At 38.7% G+C, this 22133-nt stretch overlaps 3 protein-coding genes across 9 annotated transcripts; 1 reads left to right on the top strand and 2 right to left on the bottom strand.

The window, feature by feature from the left end:
• Window positions 1-502: 502 nt before the first annotated feature.
• LOC129284414 (glutamate receptor 3.6-like) lies at window positions 503-4470 on the top strand. Of its 2 annotated transcripts, none has more exons than XM_054919893.1 (6): window positions 503-1265; window positions 1414-2765; window positions 2838-3115; window positions 3208-3239; window positions 3338-3744; window positions 3893-4470. In XM_054919893.1, the coding sequence occupies exons 1-6, from the start codon at window positions 998-1000 to the stop codon at window positions 4340-4342; spliced, it is 2787 nt and encodes a 928-aa protein (XP_054775868.1). In that variant the 5' UTR covers window positions 503-997; the 3' UTR covers window positions 4343-4470. The 2 variants fall into 2 exon arrangements, with proteins under 2 accessions (XP_054775868.1, XP_054775869.1); XM_054919894.1 differs by having other exon boundaries at window positions 1139-1265; window positions 1369-2765.
• Window positions 4471-6140: 1670 nt separating this feature from the next.
• Window positions 6141-16237, bottom strand: LOC129321490 (serine/threonine-protein kinase/endoribonuclease IRE1a). Of its 3 annotated transcripts, none has more exons than XM_054967257.1 (8): window positions 16102-16237; window positions 11239-11944; window positions 10594-10834; window positions 8489-9981; window positions 7658-7830; window positions 7212-7458; window positions 6813-7116; window positions 6141-6588 (listed from the first exon to the last, which is right to left on the bottom strand). In XM_054967257.1, exons 2-8 carry the CDS (start codon window positions 11424-11426, stop codon window positions 6448-6450), a joined length of 2787 nt encoding a protein of 928 aa, XP_054823232.1. In that variant the 5' UTR covers window positions 11427-11944; window positions 16102-16237; the 3' UTR covers window positions 6141-6447. The 3 variants fall into 3 exon arrangements, with proteins under 3 accessions (XP_054823232.1, XP_054823233.1, XP_054823234.1); XM_054967258.1 differs by having other exon boundaries at window positions 10600-10834; XM_054967259.1 differs by having other exon boundaries at window positions 10594-10736.
• On the bottom strand, window positions 16031-20531 carry LOC129321491 (protein PIN-LIKES 7). Of its 4 annotated transcripts, none has more exons than XM_054967260.1 (11): window positions 20187-20526; window positions 18573-18864; window positions 18426-18505; window positions 18219-18343; window positions 18018-18139; window positions 17694-17906; window positions 17431-17538; window positions 17230-17330; window positions 17058-17110; window positions 16796-16981; window positions 16320-16705 (listed from the first exon to the last, which is right to left on the bottom strand). In XM_054967260.1, the coding sequence occupies exons 2-11, from the start codon at window positions 18708-18710 to the stop codon at window positions 16581-16583; spliced, it is 1251 nt and encodes a 416-aa protein (XP_054823235.1). In that variant the 5' UTR covers window positions 18711-18864; window positions 20187-20526; the 3' UTR covers window positions 16320-16580. The 4 variants fall into 4 exon arrangements, 3 of the variants coding, with proteins under 3 accessions (XP_054823237.1, XP_054823235.1, XP_054823236.1); XM_054967261.1 differs by having other exon boundaries at window positions 20363-20524; XR_008596017.1 differs by having other exon boundaries at window positions 16031-16705; window positions 17058-17120; window positions 18573-20530.
• Window positions 20532-22133: the final 1602 nt, after the last annotated feature.

The following is a 22133-nucleotide window of genomic DNA, read 5'->3' as shown; positions in this document are numbered from 1 at the left end:
CAGTGTTTGTCAGTCTTTGTCCTCTCTCTGGATCCGGATCTTCTCATCATCCTTTCTCCCCTTTTCTTCTCTTCATCCACAACAAAATGAACGATCCAAATTTATTTATTTTATAAAGTAATGATTATATTAAAAAATAAATTTAAATTATTAAAATTTAATCTGTACAATTATATATTGTTACTAAATTTTTTTATAAATTAAATTTTTTTATTTATTTTATTAAGGTTATAAACTATGCAAATTAAATTTTATCAGTTTAAAATTATTTATTTATTTTTTAATATATTATTATGATTATTGTTTTATAAAATAATTAAATCTGAGCCATCCTTTTTTTGATCAAAGGCGTGAAGATGAGAATGAGGAGAAGAAAAGGAGAGAAAGGATGAGGAGAGGATCTCCTTCCCCTCTTCTTTCTTCTCGTGCGCATTGCCCAGTGGTTTCAGGTTCACAAGTGCTCCTGTACAGTGACAATTATCTTCCATTGAATCAATATATAAATATTTGATAGAGTATTTGCCTCGTGACATGAAGGCTGCTCTGCAAAATCCAAGCTTTCCTGTCAAGATTAACTTTTGGCCATACAAAGTGGGAGGCGGACTCTAATCTTCCGGGGATTTGGCATTTATAAATTCTTAGCGTTATTAAGACTGCCCTTCAGATTTCGTTCCAGTTTCCCAGGTTTTCTCATATTTCTCCAGGATCCCTGATGACCAGCGGTTGGAGTTGAATGCCCTGGCATGTTCCCTTTCCTCCAAACCCCGTTCTTCTGCCTCAACACCATACTCTTCTCAGTAACTTGCCCATCACTCCGCTACCTTTTGCTTCAATTGCAGGCTCTTCTAGTATATCTGCTATGCTCCTTGCTCCTCCTGTTGTCCTTCGCTTTCCGGCATCCTAGTATTCAATTTTCACTTTCTTTGTAGTTACTCTTCTGAATATCACGGTGCCTGATTCTCTTCAACAAGTTTAGTGGGCTCGGCCAGCCACAACCATGGCGGAAGTTTGGTTTCCGGCGCTGATGATCCTCTTCCTTGGATTCTCTTCGACCGTGGCATGCTCGAATCATTCCCCAAGACCCGATTCTGTAAATATTGGGGTTCTCCACTCTTTCAACACCACCGTCGGTCGAATTGTAAAGATTGCAATAGAGGCTGCAGTTGAAGATATAAATTCTGTTCCATCTATTCTCGGTAAAACTAAGCTCAAAGTCTCAATGCAAGAGGATTCCAAGTACAGAGGTTTTCTGAGCATTGCGGAGGGTAAGTCCTTCACAACCTTCGCTTTTATTTTGCTTTGAAAGAAGCCCTTTCAGTTCAAAGCTCAGCTTCTTTTAATTATAGATCAAGTACATAAATTTGGCAGATCATAATTGCATGCCGTCTGAATAAGTTATCAATGTACAAACAGCCCTGCATCTCACTGCGAAACACGCGGTGGCTATAATTGGCCCGCAAAGCTCCATCACAGGTCATGTGATATCTCACATTGCAAACGAGCTCCAAGTTCCCCTGCTATCAGTTTCTGCAACGGACCCCACTCTCTCTTCCCTTCAATTCCCATTCTTTGTCAGAACTACTCACAGCGATCTTTATCAGATGACTGCAATAGCAGAGCTTGTTGACTACTACGGGTGGAGGGAGGTCATTGCAATCTATGTGGACGATGATCACGGAAGAAACGGGATCAGTGCATTAGGAGATAAGCTCGCGGAGAGACGGTGCAGGATCTCTTATAAAGCTCCGATGAGCCCCGAAGCAACAAGGGAGGAGATCACGAACGTGCTTGTTCAGGTGGCTCTGGCAGAGTCCAGGATCATAATTCTACACGCCAGTTCTGCCTGGGGCCCCAAGGTGTTCAGAGTGGCCAAGTATCTGGAAATGATGGGATCCGGCTATGTTTGGATAGCCACTCATTTCCTCTCCACTCTTCTGGATACAAACGGTCCGCTCCCTCACGATACCATGGACATGATTCAAGGGGTTCTTACGCTGCGTATGTACACCCCCGATTCAGAGCTCAAACGAAGATTCGTTTCTCGGTGGAAAAACTTGACTCGCGCCACTACCACTGTTCACCACCTTGGATTGAGTACGTTTGGCCTCTTTGCATATGATACTGTTTACGCGCTTGCTCGCGCGCTTGACAGTTTTTTCAAACAAGGGAATCGAATCACATTCTCGTACGATCCCAAATTGTCTGAGCTGCGCCGCGACAACTTGAATCTGGAATCCGTGAGCATCTTCGATCAAGGAAACGTGTTGAGGGAAAGTATCTACGAGGTTGAAATGACTGGGGTAACGGGTTCCTTCAAGTATGCATCCGATGGAAACCTGGTCAATCCAGCATATGAAATCCTCAACGTGATAGGGACGGGATCTAGGAAGATCGGTTATTGGAGTAACTACACTGGATTATCTGTTGTTGCTCCGGAAGTACTCTATGCACGCCCGCCAAATCGTTCGGCGGCGAGCCAGAAGCTGCGACCGGTGATTTGGCCTGGGGACACAGAGCAGAAGCCTCGTGGTTGGGTTTTTCCGAGCAGTGGGAGGCTCTTAAAAATTGGAGTGCCGGTAGGATTTAGTTACCGTCAGTTTGTCTCGCAAGTACAGGGCACTGACATGTTCAAGGGCTTCTGCATTGATGTGTTTCTTTCTGCACTGAACTTGCTGCCTTATGGCGTCCCTTATAGGCTCGTTCCATTTGGGGATGGTCGCAGCAATCCTGATAACAACGAGCTCGTTCGTTTGATCACGGCGGGTGTAAGCATCAAAGTAACCGCCATTTGGATGCTTCAGTAACATAACCTTTCTAATTCTTCTTTCCTTTTACAGGTCTTTGACGGAGCAGTTGGTGACATTACAATCACTACGGAGCGAACAAAGATGGTAGATTTCACTCAGCCATTTATTGGGTCCGGCCTGGTAGTTGTAGCCCCAGTTAGGAAGTCAGACTCGAGTGCCTGGGCCTTTTTGAGACCCTTTAGTCCGGAGATGTGGGGTGTCACGGCCATCGTTTTCCTGGCTGTTGGGGCTGTTGTTTGGATTTTGGAGCATAGATTGAATGATGAATTCCGGGGACCTCCCAGAAGACAATTAACTACGGTTTTGTGGTGAGGAAACACGATCCGCTCTAAGAAAACAATTAATTTCAGTTGCAACCTCTGAATCTCTTCCTGACTTTTCCTTGTGTTGCGTTGGGCAGGTTCAGTTTTTCAACCATGTTTTTCGCCCACAGTAGGTGTCAATTTGTAATTTTTGTTGACATGAGTGGTCTAAGTTGGAGGTTTCCAATTTTGAGTTGATGGAGTGGGTATGTTGTGTTGTTTATGCAGGGGAAAACACAGTGAGCACTCTTGGTCGAATTGTGCTTCTTATATGGTTGTTCGTGGTTCTCATAATAAAATCTAGTTACACGGCAAGCCTGACCTCAATCCTCACCGTGCAGCAGCTTTCTTCTCCCATTAAAGGCATTGAGACCTTAGTTGCTAGCAAAGAGCCTGTTGGCTACCTGGAGGGTTCTTTCAGTAGGAACTATCTAATTGAAGAAACTGGAATTGATGAATCCAGACTTGTTCCTCTGAGGACACCAGAAGAGTCTGCCAGAGCATTGAGAGACGGTCCCAAAAAGGGCGGCGTTGCCGCCTACGTTGATGAGCGTGCTTACATTGAACTCTTCCTTTCAAGCCGATGCGAGTTCTCCATAGTTGGCCGAGAGTTTACCAGAAATGGTTGGGGATTTGTAAGTAACTCTTTGCTCCTTTCTTCTTCAGCATTCTGTGGTAACTTTGCATCCAAAATTCAAACCTTACTCTTGGGAAGTGACGTTGCTGGAGCCTGGAGGGGATCACAGGCCATGAATATATGATTTGACCTTCATTTGTGAACAGGCTTTTCCAAGAGACTCGCCTCTGGCGGTTGACATGTCGAGTGCAATATTGAAATTGGCAGAGAATGGAGAACTGCGGAGGATTCATGACAAGTGGTTGCTGAATATCGCGTGCCTATCACAAAACACCAAGTTTGAAGTGGACAGACTTCGTCTTAAAAGCTTTTGGGGGCTGTATCTGGCGTGCGGGGTGGCGTGCGGGGTGGCTTTATTCATATATCTCATACGGATGATGAGGCAGTACAAGAAGCACTACGTAGCGGAGGTGGATTCCGGCACTGGATCTTCTTCCAGCATTCGTACTTTCCTTACATTTGCAGCCCAGAAAGAATCTGAAGTGAAAAGCCGATCCAAGACCAAGAGAAGGCTCTCTCGCGGAAGCACAAGTGCTGGCGGATTAGTCATCAACTCCATCGGACAATGCTCTCTCTCATCTTCCGCTCAGGCCTGACATGTTAAGGTTCTTCAGAACAAAAAGTATTGATTCACCTGCTTATTTATTATTCTTTCATCACTGGATCCATCAGACATTTCTGTTTCCCTGTCATCATTGAATCATCAATAATATAATTCCTCAAATCCTAGGGTAATGGTTAATTAGATTGAAATAGGCTGACAATGCCCCGATCAAAAAGCTTCACGCGTAAACATCTTTCCTTGTTCAAACTAGAATGTATACTACTTATTTAAAAAAAAAAAAATCTAATAGGATTAATGTAATGTATAGGATATAATATGTAGATATTCTGAGTCATAAAGGTACGGTCGGTGGTACGAATCACATCACATCTTCAAACTTTCGATGCAAAGATGAGAGTCAATAATTTTGAGGAAAATAAAAGAAAAGGTAAATAAGACAATAATTGGGAGCATGTGGATAGACCATGCCTACAATGGCGGCCTATCTGCTCTCTGTCTGTGGGAGGGAATGCATCATCTTTGTCTGCGTTTACACCATGCAAACATTTCACCGTTTTTTATTTTACGTCCTAAGATTTCTATTCACTTAATTACACAGATTTTCTCATTATTTTCAAAATGCATATAAACCTCTATTAAAATTAAAATATATATTATATAAATCTTTCTTATATATTTGAGATTCTATTAATTGATTGTTAAATTTGACTTTTAAATTTTTATTTTTACCAAAATGCCCCTCTTTAACATAAGATTTTTTTAAAAAAATCCATATTTGCCAAAAAATATTTTTTGTAATACAACTAAAAAAAACACAACAAATACATTTTCAAATTTTTATTATAATTATAAAATTTATTAATTTTATCATATGAAATTTTCTTATTTTAAGTTTTACCAAATTTATTGAAACTTATTGATTTTTATTTTTTAAAATTGCTAAAAATACATTTTTGTTCATCACATAATATAAAATTATAAGTTCTAGAAATTATACATATAATCTAAATTTTAAATTTATTAACATGTTTTTTATAATGAAATTATGTAACTGTCAAAATAATTTTATATTTATTAGGGTGAGGGGTAAATTAATAAATAAAATATGTTGTAATATAAATTTAAATTAAAAATAAAATTTTAGAATATTTTTAATGGAGTCAACAGATTAGACTAAATTGTATATTTCCAAAACAGGAAGAAGATATGTATAGTTAAAGCAAAATAGAAAGATAGTTACTTCTTTCGTTTGAAAATGTAAGACATTTTTAATTGAATTTTACCTTTCAATAAAGTAGTTATTTATTTTTAAATTAATCTCATCTTTTCATATTTATCCTTATTAAATATCCTACAATAAATCTAAAGTTATTATCAATAGGGATACTTTTATTAAAAAAAGTAATGATTACACTTTAAAAGATTAAAAATGTCTTATATCTTTAAACATCCAATACCTCAAACAATACCTTACATTTTTTAATGTAGTAATTTTTTTTTGGCAACAGAAAAATAGTTAAATTATTTTACTCTTATTATTTTTCTGTTCTTTTTTGTCCCAAATTTCCAATCGTGCGCTTTTGTGGTCAAACTTCAAATAGCGTACTTGACGAGGGAGTTAAAGATGACGTCAGCATGAATTATAAGGCGTGAGGTAAGGCTCTAACTCGACCGAATCTGAATTATCGATAGTCCATATATTCGTGATGTCACCCAACTCAATAAATATAGAAGATAATAAGAGCAAATTTTCTTGCACCCCTCTGTTAACATTTGGGCAGATAGGAGGTAGATCCAAAAATAAACTTCAAATTTACAGCCTCTAACCATATTTGACAAGCCCTCTTGCATATTGAAAAGAAGAATGCATGTTACAAATGTATCCGTAGAATACAATATCGTAACTATGGATTTACGTTTGACAATATATGTTACAGTATTGATGGTTTAAAAAAAAAAAAACGTGTACACATAACTATAAACATTGCAGTAGAAAGGTACAAGATATCAACATAATCTTCTCTAACCCGCTATTTGATTGGAGTTTGGCAATACCATAGTGGATGGGAGAGGAGAGGAAATTTACTAAAACTTTCCCTCTCCCTCCCCTCACCATCGGAAGAGGCCAAGGCTCTATTAAACGTTTTTAAAGTACCGCTGGAAACATTCCTCAGCCTTGCAATATTTGCACATGACTTTATACACTTCAATTAGGAGTCTAGGAAACCGACTTGCAAAGTAGTCATTGAATCCTTCTGGAATCGGTCCCACAAGTTCCTGGAATCCAACATGAGAAATATGTAAGCCATGCTAGCAGCATATAGATAAAGCCTAACAGGACAATTGGAGACATGCCAGAGGTGGATATGGGATACTCTATTTAAGATAAACTCTGAAGGAGAAAGAACTGTTTGTTCATCCTAAGCTGACCCCATCACCAAAAATAACATATATTTAATTTAAAACAAGTTAGTCTTGTGAATGCTAGTACAACGAAGAACCTGAATTTCTTGAGGCAATTCTCTATAGTGATTCAGCTTGTTTCTCATGACTCGTAATAAGTCTCGAACACTGTCATATTTGTATCGCCGGTAACGACCAATGTTAGCAATGAAGGTTGGTTCCATTTTTTCATCCCAGTTCCCATTTAAAGCCGCTGGTGCACTACCTTCCAACGCCTTCAAAAGATCAGAATTAGTCTCCCTATCTTCCAATTCCACTCTATCACTGGCATCTCGGAGAAAGGAAAGTCTCATTTCAGAATCCCAAAAGAAAGGATGGTGCAATACTTCAACTGCCTTGGGCCTGACATCAATAATAAATGATTCAAAAATATAGCTCAACACCACGAAGGTAAAAGAGATTTATTTTCAAAAGACACATTAATGAGATTAACCTACCTTAGATCAGGCTCAGGGTTTAATAAACAAGAAATAAGATCCTCTGCTTCAGGAATGTAATCCACTAAGAAAAGATCCTTTTGATTTCTCACAATATTAAAATCACGTTCAAGACGTTCTCCAAATGGATGTCTTCCTCCAGTTATACAAAAAAATAAGACGCAACCTAGACTAAATAAATCAACAGCTCGTGTTTGACGTCCTTGAACAAGTTGTTCTGGTGCTTGCCAGCCTGAACTACCGCAGCCTGCAATTAATTCATCAAATCTTAGAGTAAGAATAATAAAAATAATTAAGACCTGTTAACTAATAGGTAGAATTAGATTAGAATCCTCATTGAAATATTGAAAGGGTCGATGAACAAGAATTATAGATCAAGTTAGCACTGTCAGAATTTCAAATATCAATGTCAAACAACACTTCAATTTTGTCAATGGAACACTCACCAGTACCATTATGACCAAAAGATGACATATCTTCCAGAAGTCGTTTACTAATGCCCATATCAGAAAGCTTTGCACATAAAGATCTTTCATTGATTATCAAAATATTTTGGGGTTTCAAATCCCGATGCACCATTCCCAGTTCATGCAAATGACAAAGCCCCGAAACTATATCTCTGTAGTACAATCCAAAGGTAAGAGTCAAGGAGAAGCCAAAAATATAGATTAAAAGGTACAAAGTATAAACTAGAATTGAAACGACACATTATATGACCTATCACATAACCTCGGTCCTCAAATGATTAGGGTCTATTGGAGACTTCTAATGAAAATCAAATAGAATTGTTCTCAGACATTCCTTATTGTCCACTTTCACACTTTCCTCTAATCCCACCGATGGAGGACTCAGGTTCTATAATGTGCCTCTCTCTATTGCTCCTCTTGCTTCTGTTTTTCAGAAAACCAAAGCTTATAATGAAAAAATAGACATCCTAGAGTTACGTAGTCATGCAATTGAACACTTATATTATTTTGCAAAATGTTGTGGAGCAGAAACTGAATTGTTAAAAGGATACAGTTATGCAGTAGGAGAGAAAAGGGACTAAAAATTGCATAATTACATGACCGCATGACCATATGATATCTATTTTTCATCTAAAATCTTTGCTTTTCAAGAAGAAAATGGGAGCAGCATAGGGAGCAATGGGTTCATTAAAAAACCTGAATCCATATATATAATAGGACTCATGCCACTTTTTTCATGCTGATCCTTTTGAAGTACTCTAAATCATTGTGATGCCAAATTTATTCTACTCAATTCTCTCTTATACTAACCTCATTAGCTTCAATAGGAGAGGTGATGGGAAGCCATTTGCTTTCCAAAGGTTCTGCATATTTTTCTTTCCTATCTCCAATTGAGCCTTTAAAGTTTCGTTCTTGCTCAACACTGAGTTTTCTGCTATATCTGAGTGAAGCTGAATTAAATCATCTAAGTTACATGAACAACGCTCTAGAGCAAGGTAGACAAAATCTTGATCATTTTCCACCCCAAACCATCGAACAATGTTTGGGTGATAGTCAGATGCAATAAGATTTTGAATTTCTTTAAAGGCCTCATCATGATGAGCCTGGACAAGACGCTTTACAGCAACCACTCGACACTCATATGTTCCCTCTAGAACAATGGTTCCATTGCTTCCCTTGGCAATTTCTTTATTTGACACAAATAATTTACCAATCTTGCGCCCATCAGCACATTCATCAGCTTTATCAACATATAGCAGAGGTTCCTTATCATCTCTACAGTGTGGCATTGATTTGTCATCTTCTGATACCAATGGCTTAACCTTCTTGTCAACAATTCCACTGCTCTTTCCTGACTTGCGTGTTTTCTTTCTCTTAAGGGTACTTTTTAAATCAAACTCACTATTTTGGCCTTTTTTCAATAGCTTTTGAAATGAACAGTGCCAGATTAACTTCAAAGAGGGAAAAATCAACACCAAGATGGAGACCATGAACAGTACCAGAAGCAAATATTTTAACCATGAAATCTCCCCCTTCAGATTAACTTCCTCACGTGTTGCAATCTGTGTCAGATGCGGAGGAAGCTCAAATGTGTCATCACTGTTGCCCCTTTGTGGAAGCAGAGGAGGCAACAAATCTGGCACAGGCATGGGAAGCATCATAATATTATCATCGCCATTTAAAAATCTATGATTATTAGGCTGCACAGGAAGCATCAGATCTGCATGGGGCATTGGGAGCATTTCATTATCACAAGTAGCCTCAGGGAATCTCTCAACAATTGAAGGTTGTACTGGAAAGCTTTTTGGCAGGCGGTAGACCTTTTGCTTCACCCAACATGGGTATGGCAAAGCAAAATCCAGGCCACTGTCACAAGCATACTTACCCTCTGAATCAAATAATGCCCCGTCCATTGGATTTTCATTATGTTGGCAATATAAGACAGCCTCAAATTCAGCTACAGTCATACTCCATGCAACTTTTTCTGATCCAGGACTAACAGCTTGTAGAGAATAATCTGTCCTAAATAACATGAGTAGCGGCTCCGGCATATGAAGCTTAAGAGGATCAGACTTTACTAACTCCTCATTTTCAGTAGTAAGAATATTTTGAACACTTTGCCTGTCATCACTCCACAGTGCAAAGGCATTATCAAAATCAGATGCAGTGTAACTTCGAAAGATCCTTCCAGTTTTAGCATCAACTTCAAAAACAGTAATTCTTTTAGATCCAAGTGTAAGAACTCCATCATTTGATAATTTAGGTGTAGCTTTAACAATATCTTCAATAGATGTTAAGAGTCTCTGCAGACACAATAGAGCAATCAGAGGGAAAACCAAATACTCCTCTTACATTATTTGTGATGCAAAAGCAATTTATTAGACAGATTTAAAAACAACAATAGCTAAAAAAGCAACAAATTAGATTACTTAAATTTAATACAAGCCATTCTTGTAGTCTGCATTGTAACAAATAAATTTATACGAAACTAATTAAAATCTGTAATGTGAATTCGTGAAAGCAGCAAGTCAAACAGTTGGATGTGCCTTTCACTCATTTTCCCATCCATGTTCATAAAGCTGGATAAATAAATTTTAAGCTAGAAGCAAACCTATCATTCTTTTCTACAATTAGTCACTTAACATGCATCAAAGTTAGTATCAATATTTTTTAATTGATTTTCAAATTAAATTAAATTAAGGGCGTAGCGGATTAGTCACCAAGTATCATTACCTGTCAACTACTAGTTCATCCAAAAGCTTATCAACAGTTTGGCATACAAATAATCATTAAATCCAGGACATTTGCTTACTAGCAGATAAAAATCAAGTGGATTTTACTTTAAACCACAACCAAGCTGCCTTAACATTAGGAATGTAATGGCACAACAACCTACATTTTGTTGACATCCTCACCCATACCATTTTACCAAAGGGCTTTCTTTGATATAAGCTCCAGTCATCTCCGACATCTATGAACTCATTGCTTGGTCCAGATGCATTTTCTTTATCATTATCCTTGTTGACAGGAGCTTGATATGAACCGTAAATTGGTGATCCTGTTGGAAATGACCATATTATCCTCATGGAACCACTCTCCACCAAATGTATAGTCCCATTTTGATCTGGGGCAACAATTAGTGCCGTACTAGGCTTACTGTCCAACAAAAATACGAAAGAAAAAAGTGGAACGGCATGGTTACATTGCCAATTATCTGTAAAGTAAAATAATATGGCTGGATAAAAAATTGAGATGCACAAAACCTTTCGCAAAATATTAGTTGTTATCATCGTAATACTGCATAATTTTTAGTTCCAGAACTGCATCGCAAACTAAAACTTCGTCTTGGAAAGGAAAAAAAAGAAAACTGACAACATAAAAATTCAAAATCATCATGTTTGATTCTTAGCATCTACTGGATCATACGAATGCGCAGACATAATGCATTCAAAGATCGGGCTTGATCATGAATTATGAGCCCCGGTCACGGATAAAGCTCATACGGTGATCAACAACAAAGAAGCAAATTTTCTAATAAAAAGGGGAAAATGAGAGCTCACGCTGGAGGAAACAGAGGAGAGCGGCCAGCAGGCAGAGCCAAGCCCTTGAAGTCTCCATCACGATTACCAACAAGAGAGACTTGAGAGCTCTCTGACTTTGATACCGAGATGTCACCGTTTAAGCTCGAGCAAAAGACAATTAGCAATATGATCAGAACACGTGATGTGCAAAGAAATTGAAATTTCATTTGGAATCCCAAAAAGTAGGCTCCAGAGAAGGAATTATGCTACCCGGTTTGGATTAGAACTAGGGTTTTAGGAGAAGGAGAGTACAGAAATGAAAATTAAAGCAGAAGACTGAAGAGCAATGGGAAATGATATTGGAATCTTCTTGTCGCCCTGCAGCATTAGGATCTACAACTCAATGATCCATATGCCGCGAAAGTCGAAGCATCTTCTGCTTCGCAACATTGGACACTTTTTTTTATTTTTTTTGGGCCCCAAACCGGATCAGAGGACACCGAACGCCGTTTGCGAAAATATAAATAAAAAAATTACAAATAGTGCCAATTAAAAAAAATCTTATTTATAAATAAATCTCCAAAATTTAAAGAAACACTCAAATTTCTTACGACTTGCTTCTAGGTTCTCACTAAATTTTACCATGAAGTAAAACAAAATGCCTTTAGACTTGCCTTCTTAAACGAGAACTTTGACTTGCGTTGACCGATCATCACGTAGTTGCTGATCAGCTATGTCATGAGTCCTGTAAACATCCAGAGATACGGGATTTTAAAAGAATGGAAGAACATAACTTTTAATTAAACGCAAGAAACTTGAGGTCTCTTATCATAGTTTACCCAAATGTGAGAATACGAAGTAAAAAAATTAATATAAATACAGGAAAGTAAAGATACATTAATTAAAGAAAGAGGTGGTAGGCTATACTGGCCGTACAATAAAAAATAAAGATTAAAACTACATGCTAATAAGAAAAATAAAAAAATGTAGCAGATACGAAGTCTGAGATTGGTAGGTTGTTGATTATGATGTCCTCTTGTTGAGAGAAGGCTTCTCCATTTATAGATGATCTTGGCTTAATGCCCAAGCCCTATGATCACTAGTTTCTTTGAATTTATAAAGCACTTTCTTTATCATGGCCACTCATCATGAGTGAAGTGCGGATGACCTTGATTTAGTGGCTAAGGCTTCATAAACATTTTCTTTAATTATTTTAAAGCCAATTAAATTAAGTTGAGCTTGGGCCTCCAAATTTATAATTTAGGTGTAAACAATGCCCCCTGCATACGAATTGACTAGAGCCTTTGTAGGCTAATTCTATATGGATATGCCTTGGAGGATCGGCTCATTCTCATTCTGATTGATGGTTGATCTGGTACTTTTCTTAAAAGATACCCTTGTGATTAAGGATTAAGGATCATGTGATCTAGCTTAAAATAAAGTTTCTCAAGGCTTGGGACATTAAAAGCTAGTTTTGGAATTTGACCTTTAAGTTTTTTGGACTTTAAGGATTGATTCTATAAAATAGTTGTTGCAGCCTGCAGGGCTCGACTTTGTGACTTCACCCCTATGGAGAGAGCCCTTTAGGAGAAAGCTCTTATGGAAAGGGCCTTTATAAAGCTCACTTTTTTTATTTTGGCCCTTGTAGTTGTAGCCTTTATGATTCTGGCCTTTGTGATTACGACCCCAATAGCTTTAGCCCTTGTGGCTCCGGCCCTTGTTGTGCAGGCCTCGATCGCTTTGGCCCTTGTCGCTCCGACCCTTATGGCTTTGGCCTAAATGATATTGGCCCCAATGGCTCTGGCCCTAATAGTGCTGGCCCCAATGGCTTTGGTCCTTGTGGCCGAGCAAGCTTGCTATTAAATTAGACTTGTCATTTATCCTTTGAGGGATGTTATAATGGTCCTCGTTATTGATCATCTGGTCAAAGGGCACTCTGAGAGACTGTCCCCCAAGTCCATCTATTCTTTGAAGGTGTGAGCCAATTGGAGCTTGCTCATGCGACGATCTAGACAGTATAGCAGAGATGTTTCTTAGCCCATCCTTCATAACAAGCTAAATTCCAAGCGATCCACCTTGCATTAGTTGTGGGAGTGTTTCTAACTTGTTAGAAGAGCTTTAGTATCATTTACTGGGTATTGAAAAATGAAGGTTAGGTTGAAAAAATTTCACAAAAGAAAAACCTTGTAATTGTGGAAATGATAGACAAGACACAGGAGCATGTAAACTCTCCAAGGACCCACCCTTGTTCTTGTTGGCTTCTTTAGAGCTGGCCGTTAGTTGATTTCAATCTCTTTATTCTTATTTAGTCAAGGCGAAAAGAATCTTGAAATCGAGGAAAGTTAAAGTAGGGATGGAACAATGAAAGGGCATGTGGGCAGAGATACATTTATTGTCTTCCATATGGCTTTCGTAATATGTTTAGTTTTTCACACACATTCCTACCAAATTGGGGCTAGCCTAGTCCAAATGTTGTTCGTGTTTTCAACAATGTATAATGTAAGGTCATGTTTCTTGACACTACTTGTTATGCCTGGAACTCATCTCAAAAGAGAGCAAAGATGAATTAGGACATTAATTTAAAAAAAGTTACACATAAGTTAATTTGACCCCACAATTTAATCCAAAACTTTAAATAATAAATTTAGTAGACTTCCCATTTACATGCGTTTATTAAATTCAATTCGATTTACCACGAGCTTTATTGCCTTTTCTTATATTAAGTCAAGTTCACTCCACACTCTACTATTAAACATTTTTTGTTATTGGTTGTTTGACAGTGAGTTTGATAGACATTTGTGAGGCCAACCAAGTCCAACTATTCTAGTATGTAAAGTATATTTTATTTAATTTTTATTATATAGGTCATAATCATAAATGTCACTGAAAGGGAGAATCACTTAATTTGCCCATTGCATGTGCTATTTTTTTTATATCTATAATGTTGGTAAAATGCCATGCAATTTATTAAGGGTTAAAGTTTATTTTTATCCCTAAACTATATTCTTAAGAGCACCTATTAACCTATAATTTACTTTAGTTCAATCAACCTCTTAAATTTTTTTAAAAAAATCATCTAATATCCTACTTTTAAAATGATGCCAACAAACGTTAAGTGAGACAAGTGGGGCACAAAGTTTGCATAGTTGGTAGCCATGTGTCTTCCAACCTTTAAGTGTCATCCTCGTGCCCTTTTAAGTTAATTTTTTTTTTAAATTCCTCTTTTCCTCTCTCTCCACAATTCCTGTCTTCATTTTCATTTTCCATATCTTTAATCCTGGATCTTCATCATCTTACCCTCTCCTTCATAGAAGACAGCATCTTCGAAGAAGCCAAAAGCCTCTTCCTTAACTTCATCTTTCTCATGGCCTCCACTGTCATCGCCTCTTCTCTGTCTCCTTTCAATTACCGTCATCGCTTCGTCTCCCTTACCTTTTTTCGTCACCACCTCCAAACCCCAAATCTTTGCTCTCCAAAAGCAATCTCTCTCTCCCCCCTCTCTCTTTGCTTGATGTCAAACTACCAAGCTTAAGAAGAAAACCCAAATGCCTTCACTAAATCGGATCTACTCAGGAGGCTCACGCGAAGAAAATCCATTCAACTTCGAATGAAGCTTCAATATCGGGTTTTTAATTTTCGGTTTGAGTATAGGATGTAGGTTTTGTTGGCGGTATAGACGTAAATCGTGAGCTGCTTGAGTCGTGCCCAAAAGGACACTATTCTTAAGAACTATTTCAGCACACCGGGATAACAAATCGACAGTTTTTTAAGATTAAACAAGCACTTCCTACACAATAAAGGGCACAGAACAGTAGCACTAATAGAAATAAAGTCAAATGAAGGGAGGAGAAGAATGCTCTGAAAGCTCAAGAGGCTAGCAAGCTGTTCAATTTGAATGCATGCCTATATATAGGCCAGATCTTGGACACGAAAGTTGGGCACTCAACCACCGGAGCAAAGGGTTGGTTACACACTCATAAAGCAGCATAATGCCTCGGTCACACACACACAAAACATGTTTAAGCATTTGTCTGGAAACGTTAAGGGGACAAACGTGTTTAGGAATTTAATCATTTGTTTCGAAATATGGTTAATGGCCAAAAAACGGTCATGGTTTGAATTCAAACTCCAGATAGCCAAAAAATGATATTTTTTGGAAAGCTCATGTAAAAAAATGATTATTTATTTTTTGTAAAAATAATATGATAAAAGGAACCCAATGCCTCTTGAACCTGCGCACAGGGAAGGGGTCGAATTAGTTGATTTCAACTGCGATTGCCCTGAGTTGGCCTATTTCGTGCGTGTGAGTCTACTTCTCCTCCAAACCCATTTTATTCCTTAATATTTGTACACTAGGAGAGTTTTTCATTTAGACAATATGGGACTTTTGACACACACACAACAAATTTTGATTTTTGTCATGTGCTATTTCAATTTCATCCACACTAGGCTTGTGCTATGCATATTTCAATTTTTTTTTTTTTTTTACATCTTATTATGATTTTGCTAGACAAGTCGTGGCCTTGGTGAAAGGTGAGAGTGCTAGAGTGAGTGGTTTGATTGTTGGGTGAGTTTTCTAGGAACATGTTCATCCTTAAAGATTTTCCCAAATGGATCGATTCATAAAACCTTTGTTCCAAAACATCGGGGTTTGATCACTAATTGTTTGGTTCTTCCTCGTTGATTTGCTTCTAGGTTGAGGTTTACATTTGTTTTTTTAAAAGGCCATGCAATTTATTAATTCTTTCTTCGTAAAGTATCAAAACATAAATGGAGAATGTTAAAAATAGGAGCAGTAACCAATAAAAGAATAGGCGACACTACTGAAAAATACAAGTGATAAGTTCATGAAATAATTATTGATTAATAATTAACAACCAGCTAGCTGGTGCAGGATTTTACCGTACACAGCATCGATCAGTTACTATCTAGACATTTTGAAGCTGAAAGCGGCTTTTGAATTTGATCATCATGCCGAGTTAAAATTTTTACCGCCTCACTTTCTGTCCATGTTGTTTTGTTTTAACTCAGCATCACGAAGTACCAATTGACTCTTCCTAGCTAGACGGACAAGCTGCTTCTACTTATCAAAAATACTATCAAGTTACTTTGACCTGCAATAGGAAAGAACATGATGCTATTATGGTTCAAAAGATGCTAACATAAAGTATCCTACTACACATTAATCTGGCTCATATTCAAAGGCCTCAAAATGGAAGGGTGCCTGGATATCGAATGCTACTGCAGAAGCAGAAGAGATAATGATTGGTTATATTCTGTACTCGAAAAGAATGCAAGGAATTCACAAGAATCTGCCAACATGCAAACAAGTGTCGGAGCATATGAAAGACACGGTGTGCGCTCCAGAGCTGATCCCCTACTCAAGATAACATCCACATGAGCACTGTTGACCAGACGGTGAGTGCTATGGCTGCTGCGCCATACGTCCAGAACAATATCACCGAACACTCTTCCTGTCCAACGTCAAACAGCTGGGCCATCGTGCCTGAGTCATTTTCACATCCATTTTGTTATTCTGTTTATTCCTCATCACCAGAGTCTCATTTTGACAAAGAGCGTGCCGGGAATCGCTTACTGATATTCATAGCAGGTGGCATGGCATACTGCATCACCAGCACGTACTGAAACAGAGGATATGGTGGAAGCAGCTTCAAGTTCGCCGCAACTTTAACGATAAACAGTCCAATAATAGGTATCACGATATATTTGGATACTACTATGCTCACGACGCTCCATAATCTCACGCTTGATGAACGCAGCCCTGTTTGTTTTGACACCACGAATACGCGTTCACTTCCGAATCATTTCCAACAAATTAGATTATTTTCTACACATACCTTGAGTGAGATTGCCGCCGAGCAAGATGGTGATGCAAGGAATTGTTCCCTCCCTGCAAACAACTACGCGCTTCAATAACCACTCAACCCAGTTCGAGCATCTAATTTATGTAAAAAGCTTTCAAATTCTCATGGATGATTGGTCTGGTGTGTTTTTAATTTTAATTCCTACCCCATGAGTTGGATAGAATTCTGGATCACTGCCAATGGAGCATCTTCGCCGACGATTAGGTTCCTCAGCCAAGAAACCCCGCCAAAGAGGAAACCGAGAATCTGATAACGAAAAGAGGTAAAACCAATCAGTACTACAAGTGGCTTTCACAGGACAAATCATGCGAGAAAATGTCAAACTTGAAGGAAGCAAGGAACTCACTATAGCTATTGTCGGAGGTGCCTTCAGTTCTTCTAAAATCTGGCCAACAGTCCCTATAAATCTACGGAAAAATGGTTCATTTACGTTGGACGAATCTTGGTCTACCATCTGTGACGAGTGGTGGAGCACAATGTTACGGGTGGCCCTCTCATCAAACACAACACAGTTCAAATTATACACACAGCCTTTTAATTTGATCGTGGTATCTATGCGGGTGTTATCATTAACGCCTATACTCGTTGGAAGTTTGAATGTAGTCTTACATTTTGGTTTTCAGAGTCGCCATTACAATTTGGCGTGGAAATTTGTATGGCAACATTTTGCTCAGGCGCATCCTCAAGGAGGCGAGTCTGCGGATGAGCCTCAAGATCCTTGTTGGGAACCTTCAAGACCTCAGCAGCCTCAAGAGCCTTGAATTTCATGGATCTGCTCCTCATTATCTGGTAAGTGTAGGTCCAGATGAAAACCCCTCCAAGCTGCATTTTCCCAAAAAACACTTAGGTTCCATCAGAATATAGTCGGGCATAAATGACTACTGTACGTATATATGGGACGAGCCAGCTCAGGAGTGAGCTCTGGTTAATTACCGCCATGGAGAAAGATGAATACGAGAGTGCAGCAGAATGACAAGCGTCCCGGTCACCAAAAGGACCTCCTTGTTGAAAACAGATTGCAGGAATAATCACGATAGGAAGGTTTCCCAGATTTCCTGATACAAATGAATACAACGCATGAAATTGGAGTCTCGAGGCATCGAGAAAAGGAAGGGGCGGTGGCCGAGGATATACCCGAGGAGCAAGAAGCAATGATAAGACCTTCCAGCTTCAAGTCGGGCTTGAGGCATTTTACGATCATCCATCCTATAATGCCTCCAATCAAGAAGGTGAGCGCAACGTTGACCGGCATAAACCACCTGCAGCAAGGAGACGTGCAAAATAAGCGAGCAATGAAGTCAGGAAGAAAGAAGGAGTGGGGAAGAGTCAAAATATAGAGACCAGGAAATCATGTCCTGGAGAGAAACGGTCCTGGCGAAACTGGCAAAGACGAGGGAAGGAGTGAAGACGGTGAAAACCAGCTGCGGGGCACCGAAGAGAAAAGTGAGTAATGATCAGGGAAAGAGAAAGAGAAAGATGAGGAGTTACCTTGTTGAGGGATTTGCGGAAGTCGGGTGATAGAAGATTATTGCAGAGTGAGGTTGCGAGGAAAGCTCCGACGGCGCTGACAAGCAGGACCTGCAGAATCGGGGCGGAGGCCACCCCCAGCAGCTCCAGAAAGCCCATCTTGTTTGTTTCGCAGCTAATCGTCTCCTCCCCCGTCCGTGCTTTTAAGTTTTAACAATACTATGACTGTGGTACTAATGCCGGGAGAGGGGGGTGGGCCCAGGTGGCAGAGCCGTGCAGGTGTGGAATTCAAGCCCGGAGGGTGTCTCTGTGACTACACGGTAATTACACCAGCAACGTCATGGTCGAAATCCACGCAGCCGCGCATATATGATTTTTTTTTATAAATAATATTAAAACTCTGATCATGTACATACACACTATACTATTGTCCGTCACTGACTGCCGAACACGAGTACGGGAGGAAGGAAGAGGGTGAAAAATGTGCTAAAAAGGAAGAGGGTGAAAAGTGTGCTAAACAGGGCCGAAGTCGGATGCAGGGACTCTCATTGTCCAATGTCCGGCCTCCATCCCTCGATGCAACTTTTTCTCCAGATAATTACAAAAACGTTGTCGCCCCGCACTCCCTTCCGTTCTAGGAAACGCCTTATTATCCACAATCACATGCACTGCCTCCTGGATTCCTGATTTGCTCTAGTTGATTTCTTTATATCTTTAATTTTTTTTTAAATTTTCTAGAGCGAGTTCGATCGGCACGGAATAACCAAACTATCAGCTGCTACATTTGGAATAAGACGCAAAGTTGGATTTTGCTTTTGCATTATTGGAGCCGGCCCAGTTTCATTTCTTCTTCTTTCCTTTTGTTTCTTTTCCCGCGCGATTGGATTCAGAGTTGAGAAAGACCGCTCTTTAATTACCAAAACAAACAAACCCCGAAAGGAAAAAAGGTTGAGACGAAGATGACCATTCATTGCTTCATTCATCACTGAGAATCCGAGATCACCCCAATCATTATGAAGCTCCCTTCTTTACTAATGCTAGCCAGCAAATCTTCATCCGTAATCCATCCCTCCATGTGTAATATTGGCGTCACAATCTAGCAAATCTATATGTGTATATATATATATATAGCTGTCCGCCTAAAATAATAGCTATATTGATGGATCATTGCAGATTATTTTATGCAAAATTAAAGTTGATTATGTAATTTATAATAAAGAGTATGGATAATTTATTCTTTTTTATTCTTTATTAGTAGCCATGAAGCCTTTCGTTTTTAGTTGGTTCGGGGGGAGAATGTTTTAAAAGATTTGCAAATGCTCTGGATCAAGATAATTTAAAAAATATAAAGCGAGACCTCTCTTTCATTCCAGATGTTATGATGAAAGATGCATAAATGGGGAATAATTAAACTAGCAAGCGCACGAGAATGGTGACCGTGATTTAATCTCCGGAGACGCAGTGCAGTGAAATTAAAAATAAAATATAAGATTTTTGCAACTATGAATGATGTGACTTGCGTTTTGCCTCCATTTAAGAACAAATAGAAAGATAGAAAGTCCGATATGGTGAGAGGCAGAAGGCCGGGAAAAACGAGAAAAAGAAAAGATAACAGAAGGAAAAATTTAGCCGAACCTGAAAGAAAGAAATGGAAATGGCAATGGCAAGAGGGCTCCGAAGAGGAGCCAGCGAGGCGATTGACAGGATGTTCGTGGGGAAAGACGGAACGGAGAATCATGCAGAAGAAAACAACAAGGCAATCACATGAGAATAGGTAACAAAGATTGAAAGAAGGCAGATGAATGAAAAACCTGGGTGTGGAGGGTGATGCGCTGGAGAGATTTAGTTTTATAATTGGAGTTGCGTGCGCATTTATAGGGAAAGACTGGGATGGTGTTTGCAATTGTTGCATTCATGAATCTCACCCCTTTCTCATCTCCCGGCTATAATTAAAAACCAGCCATGCATCTCCCCCTTCTCTCTATAGACAGGTTATTAGTCCTAAAAAAGACAAGAGGGAGTTTTGCAACTTAAAATGTTAAGAATTTATTATAATTGAAAGGTCTTTAATTCAGTGATATATATTGATTTGTTTACGAAAGTGCTGGGGATTGGACAGTCATTGTCCCAAGACTAAATCATAATCATTCACTGCGTGGCCCCCCCCCCCTCCTCAATAATTATACTGTTTGTTCCTTCCTTCCTTCCTTCCTTCCTTCCTTTCGTGGGCTGCCCCTCATGCCCGCCTCCATCGTCCGTCTCTGTATGAATCCCAACGCTTGTGGGACGCCCCATCTGAGCCCACCTGCCACGAAGCCACTCATATCAGCTAATCACGTACTAGACAGGGAGGGGTATCAGGGGAAGGGGATATCCAGGGCATGACTCATCATTCCACCCCCGCATCATCACTTCATTCTGCTACAGAACTAGAGGTATCTTATTATTAGGGTGCCAATGTAGCTTCTCAATTGATCTATTTCTTATTTGGAAATAAATGCACGGCCAGGGATGAAGTCGCAAATCTGTCGCCGTAAAAAGGTCCTTGCTTCACAACACCACAAATAAGGCCTTTTTGATATCTTGGAATTGAGAGGGTAGAAACGAATATGAGAATAAAATTGAAATTTTTTAATATTTGATTGATTAAAACTAAATTAAATTTGACTCTCACATGTAAATTGCTTTCATTAAAATTAATGGAATTAGGTTTCATTCAAAAACCTCACTTTTGCAATTCTATTAAAAAAATATAGGTCATTCTAGTGGAGGAGTCCTTGCGGAATTCACATATAGGTGCTACCTATTCGGGGAAGAAGAACTCTAGCATTGATCGAGCGGTGATAGAGTCATTGCCCATTTTTAGATTCGTATCGTTGTGGGGCCAAAAAGAGGGGCTCAAATGTCCCGTCTGCTTGACCTAGTTCGAGCCTATGGAGATTCTTTTGTTGCTTTTGCAATTTTTGATGGGTCTCTGATTTTTGCTTGATTTCTGCTTGTATGATTTGTTGCTTGCATAATTTTTGCTTCGATTTGGGTGATTTGGGGCAGGGAAAGTTTTTTGGGGATGAGGGTATCTGATAGTATGATTTTTGCTTGGATCTAGATGTTTTGGGCTCAAGCAAATTTTTAGATGATGGCATTTTAATATTTTCATATTTTAACATTAATATTTAATAAAAATGATCTTTTAATTCTATGAATATATTAAATATATTTTTAAATTTTATATTTATCCCCATTTTCATATCTATCTCCATTCCATCAAAATGATTTTCACTGCATAAGTTTTCTTGTCTTTTGTACCTTTTTTTTTAATTATATTTATTTTCAAGTCCCTTGAAACCTACTAGTCTTTAAGAGTGTATTTGATTGGAAGGTTTTGAAAGGGAGGAGAGCTAAAATAACTCCTCCCTTCCCCTCCCCTCGTATTGCTTTCCTTTAAATTAAAGGTTTTTTGGAAGGGAGTTAATTTTTTGAACTATTTTATTGTTATCTATTTTTTAATATTTTAATTATACCCATAACTAAAAAAAAATCATATTAAATTGTACTTCACTTGCAGACCTTGACTGGCCTCAA

Source organism: Prosopis cineraria, unplaced genomic scaffold (assembly GCF_029017545.1).
Source record: "Prosopis cineraria cultivar Desert tree isolate PC_DT_omini unplaced genomic scaffold, ASM2901754v1 PC10, whole genome shotgun sequence".
Lineage (NCBI taxonomy): Eukaryota > Viridiplantae > Streptophyta > Magnoliopsida > Fabales > Fabaceae > Prosopis > Prosopis cineraria.
Note: the sequence above shows the minus strand (reverse complement) of the source record. Positions and strands in the feature narration are given on the sequence as shown.